Source organism: Mesoplodon mirus (assembly GCF_964341445.2).
Source record: "Mesoplodon mirus genome assembly, chromosome: 1".
Taxonomy (NCBI): domain Eukaryota; kingdom Metazoa; phylum Chordata; class Mammalia; order Artiodactyla; family Ziphiidae; genus Mesoplodon; species Mesoplodon mirus.
In genome coordinates this window covers 84,653,086-84,666,609 of record NC_138976.1, presented here as the reverse complement: position 1 = coordinate 84,666,609, position 13,524 = coordinate 84,653,086, and the positions used below count along the sequence as shown (strand labels likewise).

General features: G+C 35.2%; 1 protein-coding gene across 3 annotated transcripts in view; it reads right to left on the bottom strand.

The window, feature by feature from the left end:
• Positions 1-13,524, bottom strand: part of VPS13A (vacuolar protein sorting 13 homolog A) — a 259,057-nt gene that overhangs the window by 37,538 nt on the left and 207,995 nt on the right. For all 3 annotated transcript variants that reach the window (XM_082614126.1, XM_082614124.1, XM_082614125.1), the window contains 6 exons: positions 8,088-8,320; positions 4,464-4,617; positions 3,812-3,958; positions 3,533-3,614; positions 2,637-2,706; positions 1,451-1,556 (listed from right to left, as the gene is read on the bottom strand). In XM_082614126.1, the coding sequence (XP_082470252.1) occupies positions 1,451-1,556; positions 2,637-2,706; positions 3,533-3,614; positions 3,812-3,958; positions 4,464-4,617; positions 8,088-8,320 (792 nt within the window). The remainder of the gene's footprint in view (positions 1-1,450; positions 1,557-2,636; positions 2,707-3,532; positions 3,615-3,811; positions 3,959-4,463; positions 4,618-8,087; positions 8,321-13,524) is intronic.

The following is a 13,524-nucleotide window of genomic DNA, read 5'->3' as shown; positions in this document are numbered from 1 at the left end:
TTTTCATCTTGGGAGGAACAGAGGTCAGCACTTCTCATCCTGCCCCCAGCTTCTAGCTGCTGAGCCTAAACTACAGGGGAAGGAGCTTCCCTCTTCTGCCCAGCCTCCACTCAGAGAACAAAGGCTCTACTTGGGTGTGACACCGCTGAGAATACTGAGGTCTGATCACCCTTGGCCCACCTCTTGAACTCCAAAGCTCTAGTCCAGAGATATTGCCTGGGGGTGGGGTGGGGGTGTGTGTGGGAGTAGACTTTAAAACAGATAGTTCCTAATCTCTTCCCAAAGAAACTGACTTCATTTACAACAAAATGTAAAGTTCAGGCCTAAGAGTGCTCTAGGAAACAGTGAATGTTGTGGTGAAAGGCAACTGGGAGGAGAATCCTTGATTCAGTGAAGATACAGGCTAAACTGTAGGCCTGTTAAGTTTTTGTGAAAGAACTGGGGAAAGAGATGGGGTTGGAACAAATATCACACACTTATCTTCAGATCACTTCCTTCAAAGGAGGCCAAATTTGACTGGATTAGTCTGTAGAGCAATTTGTGCCCTAAGGCATTACTGAAAAAAACCAGAGCAATCACCCAGCAATTAGCGGTTGTGATCATGGAAAGAAATGCAGAGCCCTGTAAAAACCACTTTTATTCCAGGGTAACTGCGGGTGTCCCAAATCTTCACCTCCCTGAGGAGCGACATCAAAGGCTTAACAATGCAGGGAAAGGTAAGGGTGGGGGTGGGGTAGACTTCAATAAAATAATCCAGCCAGTCACTGAACTAATAAATAAACCAATAACAATAATGAGCCTTGGAGAAAGGGGGACAAGAACCCAGCACTGTTTCAGTATACAGTTGACCCTCTGTATCCACAAGGTTCCACATCCATGGATTCAACCAACTGTAGAATGAAAATATAAAAGAAAAAAAAAAATCCATAAAGTTCCAAAAACCAAAACTTCCATTTGCCACACCCTGGCAACTACTGACATAGCATTTACATTGTACTAGGTATTGTAAGTAATCTAAAGATGGTTTAAAGTACATGGAAGATGTGTGTAGGTATATGCAAGGACATCTTACCTTTTATTTGCCTTATCCTTTTTCTCATCAAATATCCTGGCATATCCAAATTTCTAAATTATTAATCAATACAAAAATAACCCAGAAAAATAAAAGAGGAAAAAAGTGATGTAAACATGACTGATTATCCTCTTCCCCTTACTACTGGCCTAAAACCTTTCCGCCTATTTGCTAAGTCGTCTTAAAAAGGTTATTTGTCTTGCTTCCAACTTCTATAATCTGAAAATGTGATATCTGCCAATGTAGAACCACGGCAGCATAATAAAAAAATTTTAATTTTTAAAACCATTTTAATACATTTAAGAATGTATAACGTTATAATTTTTTTAAGTCCTCCTCTTTCCCTAATTCTTCCCATCATATTATTATAAGTCTTACCTCTGTTTTTTCAGTTACTTCAGCTGCTGCCATAAGTTCTGATATAGCATAGACAAACCCAAGATCCAACCTGAGATCCATTTCTTGGATCAACACTTTGAAATACCTATAATACAAGGTAAAAACATTTAAAAATCATTGATTAACTGCATTAACAAAATTATATAGGAAAAAATATTAGATAAATATTAAAACATTGAAACTTAGGACTTTTTAGGTGAATGAATTAAAAAATGTCACAGCAACACTTCATAATGGCAACAAACTCATAATATGAAAATGCCTACAAAGAGGAAATCGGTAAGTAAACTGTGGTATATAGTCACACAAGAGAATACTACATACTAGTGATAATAAATAAACTCTAGCTACATACAACAAAATAAATTTTAGTAAAAATCTGAATGAAAAAAGAAAGTCCCAGGAATATATTTACAGTTAAAAAACTTTTTTTTAATTAGGAAAAATTTTGGCAAAGTAAGAAGCATAATGTTTAGGTACACATAAACAATAAAACAGTATTTTAAAAAGGGAATAAAAATAGTATTTATCTTGGTGATAGGGTGGAGGAAACAAGAAATATGGTAGTGATACATAGATGGATGTTTCTGTCAGTGTTGTATTTTTTGAACTGGGTGGTGACTGAATTGAAAATATTATTTTCTTGTTTCTAAAACAGTATGCAGTAATTATAGACAACTTAATAGAGAAAACAAATAAAAAATAAAATACACACAATTCAGAAATGACTATTGTTAATACCTAGGTATAATTCATTTGGAGCTTTCTGACTCTCCAAGATTATGAAATAATTGATTTTTCCTATGACCTTTATAATTTAATATCTTACACTTAAATCTTTGACTCATCTGAAATTTATTTATTTAAGAGTACAATTAGGGCTTCCCTGGTGGCGCAGTGGTTGAGAGTCCTCCTGCCGATGCAGGGGACAGGGGTTCGTGCCCCGGTCCGGGAAGATCCCACATGCCGTGGAGCGGCTAGGCCCGTGAGCCATGGCCGCTGAGCCTGCACGTCCGGAGCCTGTGCTCCGCAACAGGAGAGGCCACAACAGTGAGAGGCCCGCGTACCGCAAAAAAAAAAAAAAAAAAAAAAAAAAGAGTACAATTAACTCATATTTAAATTAAAAGATTAAATGAACACACAATAAATGTATTAAGACACTTACTTAATACGTGATATCTGCGAATGTCCTGCAGATCTCATGACAATACTGACATCTGTAAAGGGCTTTGGTGCTGTAAAGATTAATAAATATGATTAATGATGCTTTAAACAAAAGATAAGCATTTTCTTGCAATTTAATACACATCACAGTGGACAACTAAATTATTTACTAAATCAAGAGTATCAATTAAAATTACTGATATCTGTAAGATCTATCACAACCTTAATTTCAGACTACAGGATTGTTTTTTTTAATTATCTGTATTCACTCTAAGGTTAACTGATCCTTTAAATTAGTGATTTTAAACCAGAAGTATGCATTAGAATCATTAGGAAGTCTTTGTGAAAACAGATTCAGGGTCTTATCTTTTTATTCAAAGGTTCTAGTGGCTTTTTTTTTTTTTTAATTTTTATTATTTTTTTTGCGGTACGCGGGCCTCTCACTGTTGTGGCCTCTCTCGTTGCGGAGCACAGGCTCTGGACCCACAGACTCAGCGGCCATGGCTCACGGGCCTAGCCGCTCCGCAGCATGTGGGATCTTCCCGGACCGGGGCACAAACCCGTGTCCCCTGCATCGGCAGGCGGACTCTCAACCACTGCGCCACCAGGGAAGCCCTCTAGTGGCTTTTAAATTAGGGGGTTTCAAATTAGTAACCTTTTTAAAAAATTAATATCTCTAAACACTATATATGTATTTCTAAATAATCTTTTCTTCAGTATCCACTCAGTTTTATTGAAGTTAGTTGAGTACTTCCTGGTCTTTTTTCAAGCTGTTTAATTTTCCAATGATCCTATAGACACTAAACTTGAGAATGGTTTCACTTCATATTTTTATAGTAAAAGAAACCAAAGAGCTAATACAACCATTTTCATGGCAATGTAAAAATACAAACAAACCTGAATCCATGGTGACCGACTTAGGAGGTTTAATGGGGTAAAACACAAATGGAAATATAGCACCATGTATCTGGTTTTGGATCTAAGAAAACAAACAACAGGTCAGTATATTAATACGTTAATTATAGAACCTGACTAGAATAACAAAATTTAAGAAGTAGAAGGAATCAAAAACTCTAGTCCAACAATGAAACTTAAGTAGTAGACAAAACAGACTATGCGAATACATTTATTGCCATATTTCTTTAGAATATAATTTGACTATCTTTTCAAACTCACCTGTATTCTGTAAATTTGAATTCTAAATGATGATTGATGTGCAGATGTGCTATATTCTACTTTTAACGCTGGAAGGTAATTTCTTCTTATAGCTATTACATGTGGCTGCAGAATTTTCATGTTAGTACCACTAGGTGTGAAGCAAACCTGAAAAATATGCCCCCCCCACACAAACATGGAATTTCTCTTTATTTATTAATTGATTAAAATTAGAAATCTGTATCAAAAAACTTTAAAGATAATATTAAATAGTAGGCTAAATATTTGATGAGATTTTGACTGAGATCTATACCCCATATCCATACAATTCACAAAAATATTCATATAATCCTTATAACTTGGTTTTATCACTTTTTATATAACTTTACTAAAATTTATCAAAAAAATAAAGCGATAAAAGAAAAAGCAGTTTTAAAAATAAAACAAAACAACTTATTGCCTTCTTGTTAACCAGGGAGTGGATCATTAGCAGCTTAAGAAAGTCTGAATACTGATACAGAGAACTATCCCTTTAAAATATTCTATATAAAGTATGTATAATAGGATTCATTGTTTTGTAAGCAAACTAGTCTCTCCTTAAAAACTAACTTGTGATTTATCTAATTACAACAGATAAAAATTAAAACTTCATATCAGTACTTAAAAATATTACCGGAATGTTAGTGTCCAACTCAATAACCTTATCTTCCGATGGTGAAGATTCAGTATATTCCTTAAATTCTTTCTCTAACTTCTCAGTGTGCTTTACACTCATTGGCTTCCATCTTGCCTTCTTCTTGGGTTTTGTCTCCCAAACCACATCAGAACTTATATATGAAAGCAAAAATCATGATACTAATTTATAAACATTTTCATTTTAACTGGTTTATTACATGAATTACCATTACTGAAAAACCTTCAGTAAATTTTTGCAATATCCCTAGTTGTAAGCAAGCACATTACAAGTTTAAAAACATGAATTCATTCTACCAGTACTTATTAAACTCCTATTTAGGCACTATTCTAGGTGGCAGGGAGATTATCAGTGAACATCTCTGCCACTTTGGAGCTTTCTTTTACCTGAGGAGTGATAGACAATAAATAGTAAATTAGCATATTGTAATATATTAGGAGGTGAAAATGCTTTTGAAAGAAGAAAAAAGTAGACAGGGTAAGTTGGATGTGGAGTACTGGGATATGCAAAGTGGCAGGGGTTGCAGCATCAGAAGAGTGGCCACCAGAGATGTCATTAAGAAGGCAAGATTTCAACAGTCTTAAAGAAGATGAGGGAGTTATCCAGCACAGAAGAGAAGAACAACATTTCAGGTAGAGAGACAAGCTAGAGCAAAGACTCCAAGCAGAGCATGCCTGTAGTCGTCCAGGTAGAAGAAAAAGGAGGCTGGCATGCCTGGAACACATTAAGAGTAGAAGATGAAGTAAGACAGATAATGAGAGGCAAAATAACGTAAAGCTTTGAGGATACTGTAAAGACTCTGAGTTTTATTCTGAGATGAGGACCCACTGAAACATTATGAGAAGATAATCAGCCACATAGTCTGACTTAAGGTTTAAGAATGTACTGTGTGTTGGAATGGGAAGAAAGAAAAAAAAGGGATGAAGACTAGAATAGTAAAACTTGTTAGGAATGTAATGTAGTAAGCCAGGAGAAAAACGGTGATGGCTCTGCCTACGGTGGTCTAAGAGTGAGGCAGTACAAAGTGGTCAGATTCTACGTGTGTTTTGAAGCTAGATCCAAAACACTACTTTTAGATGGATTAGATGTGGGGTGTAAGATAAAGAGAGGAATCAAAGATGATTCCAAAGTTTTTGGCCTGAGCAGCTGGAAGAATGTAGTTGTCATTAACTCCAGTGGGAAAGCAGGTTTTGGTAGGAGATCAGGAGTTTGGTTTTACATACTACAAAGCTTAAGAAGTCTCTTAGATACCTGAGTAAAGACTTTATGTAAGTCATTGGATAGATAAGTCTGGAGTTCAGGACAAAAATCTGGCTGAAGATATATTTCTAGAAGTTTTTGGCATATATATGGTATTTGAAATCAAAACTGAAACAGAGAAGAGGACTAAGGTCTGAGAGCCTCAAGGTACTCAGTATTAAGCAGTTGAGAAAAAGGCAAGCAACCAACAAGTGAGAATAGGAAATGTTGCAACAGAAAGAAAAACCAAGGTGGTGAGATATCCTGGATGTAACATCAAGGACACTGTATCAAGAAGGGATCTGTGTTAAATGTTATAAACATAATCAATACAAAGACTGGTAATTGTACACTGGACCTGGCAATACTTAGGTCTCTGGTGATCTTACCAAGACCAGTTTCATGGTATACTGAAAGCAAAAACCTGTTCAGAATGGTTAAAAAAAAATGGGTAAAAAAAGAATTGGAGATAGTGAATATACCTTCTGTAATAGATTAACATTTCTAAGGGGTTTGGCTATGAAGTAAAGCAAAGAAATGTGCAGTAGGTAGCAGGAAAAGTGGGTTCAAGAGAATTTTTTTTAGTTGAAAGAAATTACACTGGTTGGAACAATTCAGTAGAGAGCCAAAAATTATTGAGGTAGGAGAAAAAAAGAAGAGAATTGCTGGATCAATGTCTCAAGAGGCAAGAGTGAATGAAATATAGTGCAAAAGTAGAAACATATGTTTAAATAGGAGCACATACAATGTATCTATGATAACTAGGAAATGTGTCACTGCAATATATAGATACAAAGTATTGGTGCATAGGAAGCTGAGATATTGGGAGTGGGTCTTTGGACATTCCCTTTTGATTGTGTCAATTTACTCAGTGAAGTAAGATGCAAGGCAGTGAGCTGATAGAGAATGGGGGTTTAAAAAGAGATAACGTGTGAAATAGTAATCTAGGAGAGATAGTGAATGGAACAAATCTAATTTACTAAAAAATTGCTATAAGACTTAAATGCAGAATTTAAAAATCTATCCACATTCTAATATTATTTCACTTGTTTTGCGTACTTAAGTATGTAAGTTATTTAACTTTATTTATTCTATTTGTCTATTCCTTCTAAGATTTATGTTCACTTAATAAACAGAAAGGTAGAAAACATGTATTAATCCCCTTTGCATTCACATCATTTAGCACAGGAGATAGCACATATCAGGTTTCACAGGCTTAAAATCTGTTATCTATTTGACATTTTTATTTAAGTAATAAACATACCTTTTTGAGAACAATAAAAATTTCTAAGAAAATAGTTTTAATATGCCTTTTTATTTATTTCTTCATTTGGCCGCACCGAGTGGCATGCAGGATCTTAGTTCCCTGACCAGGGATCGAACCTGTGCCCCCTGCAGAGGAAGTACAGAGTCCTAACCACTGGACTGCCAGGGAATTCCCTTTAATATGACTTTTTAAATGGCATGGATACCATTCAAGGAGAAGTCAGGGGCATTTCTAGATGAATTTACATAGAAAAACAAAGTAAAATCTGTATCATATACCTTTAATTTATATATTTATTTGAGAGTTTAACTCAAGTAAAGGATTAAAACTACATTATCCTTGTTATACAGACTGCAATACAGAAACGCTCTCAAATTCGGCAGTAGTATACATAAATTAATTTTAAGTGTTTATAAACAGGAATATTAAGTGCAAAAGGGAAAGAAAAGAGTTTTACTGGTGATGACTTATGTGGGAAATGGTAAATACAGTATTATCTTATTAGATCTTAAAGTGCCAAGGTCAAAGTAGAAAGTGATTAGAAAGTGAAATGTACAGTGTGGGGAATACAGTCAATAATAATGTAATATCTTTGTATGGTGACACATGGTAACTAGACTTATTGTGATCACTGTAATGAACAGAAATACTGAATCACTATGTTATGTACCAGGAACTAACATAGTGTTGCAGATCAAATGTACTTCAAAAACAAACAAACAAACAAACAAACTCATAGAAAAAGATTAGATTTGTGGTGTACCCTGCACTGTGGTAGGCGGTAATGAACAGTTGAACATTTCCTTATGACATATTAAAGAAAGAAAATATACCTTTGATAAGTTGAAAAAATCTAATTTTTAGAGAGCTGGGAAAATCAACAACATGATGAGATAAATTTGATTTTTGGTATATCTTTATCTCAAAAGGCAAAAAAAAAAGCATCAAAGCACTTTTAAATTAGCATTACCTTAGATTAGTATCAATGAATAGTCAAAACAGAAAATTTAAACTAACTCATTTTAGATTTTACAATCACCACTCTTAATGATTAAGAACTGATCACTTAAATGTATCCAAATTTTAATGCATCTAACCTTGTAATGCCAATATAGGCTACTTCTTGCTTTGTATAATTGTTGACAAGAGAAATTCCAACATCTTGTAATGCCAACACAATTTCTTGCTCTGCTAACTCTGCTTTCTCACTTTCATATGTCACTTTAAATACCCTTGGATCTTCAGTGAATAAAATAATGCGTTGTAAGCCTTCAAAGAATGAAACTAAATAAATGGTCTTTTCCCCCAGATCTATAGGTGTCATCATATCCTGAAACAAAATCATCAAAAAAATAAAAAATTAGAGTTTGGTCACATCCAACATGAAATCTAGATTCCACATTTGAAAAATGAGAATAGTAATGGCACCTCGTTCCCAGGGTTGAACAAAATAAATTAATAATTGTAAAACATTTGGAAATTTACATAATTAAAATCAGTTGATGACAGCTTCTGCCATAATCATTATGAAGTCAGGAAGACAGGTCAACTGTCCTTTTAATACCATAGTAAAATCTAATTAAATAGTCTTCCTTTCTAGGCTAATCAATAACACAAAATTTTATTTTCTCTGATTTATTATAAGACTAATCAATGTGTTATGCATTAGAAGTTGTTCAGTCAGAAATTCATATTTCCTTGTAGAGCTGAACTAAATAAGATAAAGAATATCTGACACCTCAGTTGCATGCTCTACAAAGCACAAATATTTACTACAGGGTTAATTCTGCAGGAAGCCTTTATATATAAGCATTGTGCTGATATCAAGGTCTTCAGTTTCAATAATTAACTTCTAATAATTAACTGTCAGCAATGAATTTCTAGTTAAGTGAACACTCTGATTAACAGGAAATTATAATATATAGTACACATTCATGTTATAATCCACTGAAATTAAAAATGAGTTGTTACCACAGTCATGTTACTTATAACACTTTCTAAAATAAAATACATAGTACTAAAATGACATTAAGATATAAATAAACTAATTTCCAAATAATTCTGAAGTTTTTCTAATATGTTACACTGGATTACAGATTTACCTTTATAAACTTGATCTATCATTTTGATATAAATATTATGCTATAAATATGCAAAAGTACTAATCAACAGGTCAAATATTTGATTATTTTTATTTTTTATATTAAAATGAAGTCTTTTTTCCTGAATAAATCTAATAATCATGAATTTAAAACATAAAGTGAGGCCAATTATGGGCAGCCCTCTCAAATACATTCAAAGAACACTGGACTCCACAAGAGCAACACTGAAAAGACAATAGAAAAATACCATCAATATGCTAAGAGAAAACACTTCAGAACCCAGAATTCCTTACTCAGCAAAAATATCCTTCAGTGAAGAAAAGTATAGGAAATAAAGATGCCTAAAGACAAATGAAAACTACTAAATATCATCATCAATAGAGACTCACTCAAGGAAATTCTATAGGAGGAATTAAACACTGGCAAAAGGAAAGTGATCCAAGATGAGTGTCTGAAGTAAGGAAGGAATGTTATGTAAATAAAATAGTACTTATGTGGGAGAAAACATTTAAAAAAATTCAATATCCAGGCATAATAAAAATTTTTGGCAAACAAAGACTAGATGAGAAGTTCTTTAACCTCTTATCAAACCCCCCAAACAAACACACACACCATACTTTGGCAAAGATCCCACTTAAAGGTAAATATTGAAGTTATATAACTTGAGACCAGAAATAAGGCAAAGACGTGTTAATATCAGTTTTTATTAAACAGTATATAGAGATGCTAGCCAGTCCAGTAAGGCAAAAAGAAATTAAAGATGAAAGGATTGAAAAGGAGAAAACAAAACTCTCATTATTTCTAAGTGTCATGATTGTCCATATGGAAAAATAAAAAACAAATAATCAATATTAATAAGAGAATTCAGTGAATTTTCTGGATAAAAAAAATCAACACACAAAATGCCATTACATTCCCCTATGCTAACAAGCTTAATTTTAAAAAGATACCACGGGTTTCTGCTCTGGCAATTGATGACTAGGTGGTCTTGGACCAACACTCTTCCTAACAGCAAAAGCTGGACAAAATCTAAAAAGGAAAAATATGTGTTTGAAAAGAGAAAAGTTACCAAGGTAGTGAGAATTAATGGGGCCAAGATCTGAGAGAGAAAGAAAGCCAATAAAAGTGTACTTTGTATTCAGAGTTCACAAGTGCCAGTTCTAAAAGTAGAAGCAAACAGTGAGAGCTTAAGAAAAACATTAAAATTGGGAGTCTCACGTTTGGAAGGACCAAAACTGGGGTGCAGGGCATACCAAAAAGAATGGTCAACAGCTTAGGCTTTTAGTTGAGTCCCCAAAGGGTGATACTTTAGGTGCCAGGGTAAACTGGAAATACACAAGTCCTCACACGGACTGAAGACCAGGTTCAAATAATTTCACTCCCCATTAAGGTACTCTCCCCCATACTAGCTACCTTACAAAGGTAAAATCACAAGTTCTTAAGAGAAAGGGAACATCATACGGAGCCTCAAATTACCTTTAAAATTCTTCATACACTATGTCCAGCACACAGGCAAAAATAAACATGCATAAAGTATGGATTTGAGTGAAAACCAAGGAAAAGAAGAAAATTTAAAAATATCCATATGAAATCTAGATATTGAAATTGTCAGATAGGCTTTAAAGTAGTTATGATCAAAACATTCAAGAAATTATGTAACAAGATAGAGAATTTTGGAACAAAAACTCTACAATAGAAGTCTTAGAACTCATAATTTCAATAATTAAAATTAAGAACTCCATGGATGATTTTAAGAGCAGATTAGATACGGCGAGAGAAATAGAGTGAAAAATAGGTCAGAAGAAAATATCCATACTGAAGGAAGGAGAGAAAAAGATGAAACAATATAGAACAACACATAAAAGTCATAAGAGACATGGTGAAAAGTCTAACATTTATGTAATGGTGAATTCCAAAGATAAAGAGAAAAAAAGAGGTGCCAACCCTGAAATTTGATATCCAGCAGAAAAAACAGGGCAAAATAAAGACATGTCCAGAATGAAACTGATAGAAAACTAATCAGCTGTAGACTCTGATAAATGGAATACTGGCTGCCATATCAGTAAACAAAGGATGTTATAGTCATCAGCGATTGCAGCCACAGCCTATGGTGAGCTGGTGAGCCCTGAGGAAACTCATGAAGAATACCTGCCATCTAGCAGCCATCAGACTGCAGCCACTCCCCACGGTGGGCCCTGAGGAAACTCAGGATGTGAAAACACAGGATACTGGCCTGAGATAGCTGAGGTGCATATCAAAGGAATGATTTCACTGAGCCCAGACTCTTGCATCTTCCTATACACAGAAAAGTGCTAAATTCCTTAACTTGGGATATCTGGTTTTCTATAATTAACAATAATCTTTTGATGTTCCTGACTACCTGCCCTTTGTTGTAAAACTTCTATATAACCTGGCTTCCCCCATTGCCTCCTCGGAGCTGTTCTCTCAGGGTTACTCGAGATACTGCCTCCTGGGCTTGAAGTCCTAAAAGTTCCCGCCCAATAAAACATAACTCTCAACTTTTAGGTTGTGAATAATTTTTCAGTCAACAACTCACACTAAAAAAATAGTAAAGAGAAGAAAAATGAACCCAAACAGAAGTATGGAGATGCAGGCAGAAATGAAAAGTGGCAAAAGGAGAAATATGTGTGTTCATTTAAATGGAATACTAATTGTAGAAAGCAGTAGTAATACTTCTTACGGGAGTTAACCTATTTAGAAATAAAACACACAACAATATTACATAAGACGGAAGGAGTAAACAGAGTTAAAGAGTTCTAAAGTCCTTACATTACTGGGAAAGTGGTACAAGTACTAATTTACAGCAGGTTTTAATAAGTCAAGAATGAATGTTGTAATATAGTAGGAAGCTAAAGCTTTAGGCTTCTGTTAATATGATGATCTTTTTGTGTCCCTTGCAGAAAACCTACAAGCTATGTTCATGGGTTGTTATAAGAGATATCTGCTACTGTGGGGTAGGGCTTCTAGGTCAAGGGGGCTCATAACACACCCAGTGAGCCTTGTTTTCCCTCACATCAAAGCTGTTGTTTGAAGTGACCAAAGAGAATACCTCCTAAACTTGTCTGATGCTCCCTGCTGGTATGCTGTGTTTCCTGGCCTGTATCCACCCAAGCAGGCAGTTGTAAACTGTGGCCTACGATAGTTTTGTAAGTCTGAATGTTTAAGCCTAAAAAGATACTGTGGTGGGCACTGTAATATTACATACTGATAAAAGAATCAATGTAACAAAAGACATAACGATTCTAAATTTGTATCTACCTAATCACATAGTTTCAAAACATAAGAGCCCAAATTAACAAAACCAAAAAAGGAGTGTGTAAATCCATGATTTTAAACACCACTCTCCAAGTAACAGAACAAGCAAACAAAAAATTTAATGAGGTAGATTTAAACAATACAACAAAATTTGAATAAATCAACATATATATGTAACAGGGAACAGCCAATTTTGACTCCATGTTGGATCTCTTTCTTTGACTTTAACCTTTGCTTTTTGTTGCTTTTGTTATTATAATCATACATAATGACCTGCTTCAGGGAACCCTGCCTCTCTGACTGAACCTTAAACTAAAGTGCCTCTGTTCAGCTCACAGGGAGACAATCTGACCCTGCCCACCTGTGAATGGCTTCAGAAAAGAAGAAACTAACACATTCCCTCCCCAATGCAGGCCATGTGAGATGTTTTGCAAGATAAATGGCCTTTTTACTTTAGTTCCTCACCTCCTCCTGCTCTCTGTTCTATAAAAGAAACTGGCATCCAGATCCCAACAAGATGGTTTTTTGGGCCACTAGTCCTCCAACTTCTCGGTCTGCCGGCTTTCTGAATAAAGTCGTTATTCCTTGCCTAAATACCTCCCAGGGCTTCCCTGGTGGCGCAGTGGTTGAGAATCTGCCTGCCAATGCAGGGGACACGGGTTCGAGCCCTGATCTGGGAAGATCCCACATGCCGCGGAGCAACTAAACCCGTGCGCCACAGCTACTGAGCCTGCGCGTCTGGAGCCTGTGCTCTGCAACAAGAGAGGCCGCGACAGTGAGAGGCCCGTGCACCGGGATGAAGAGTGGCCCCTGCTCACCGCAACTAGAGAAAGCCCTTGCACAGAAACAAAGACCCAACATAGCCATAAGTTAAATAAACAAACAAACAAACAAACACCTCCCAGTTTACTGGCCTGTAGTGTGGCGAGCAGAGCGAGCTTGGACCTGGTAACACATAGAATACTGTAACCAACAACTACAGAATGCATATTTTTTTTCAAATACACATAAAATATTTACAAAAATTGACCACATGCTGGCCTACAAAGGCAATTTCAATAAATTCCAATAAATTCAATCAGAGTATGTTCTCTAGTCACAGTGGCATTAAGTTAGAAATAAACAAACAAAACTACAAAATACTTCTGAAAAGTGA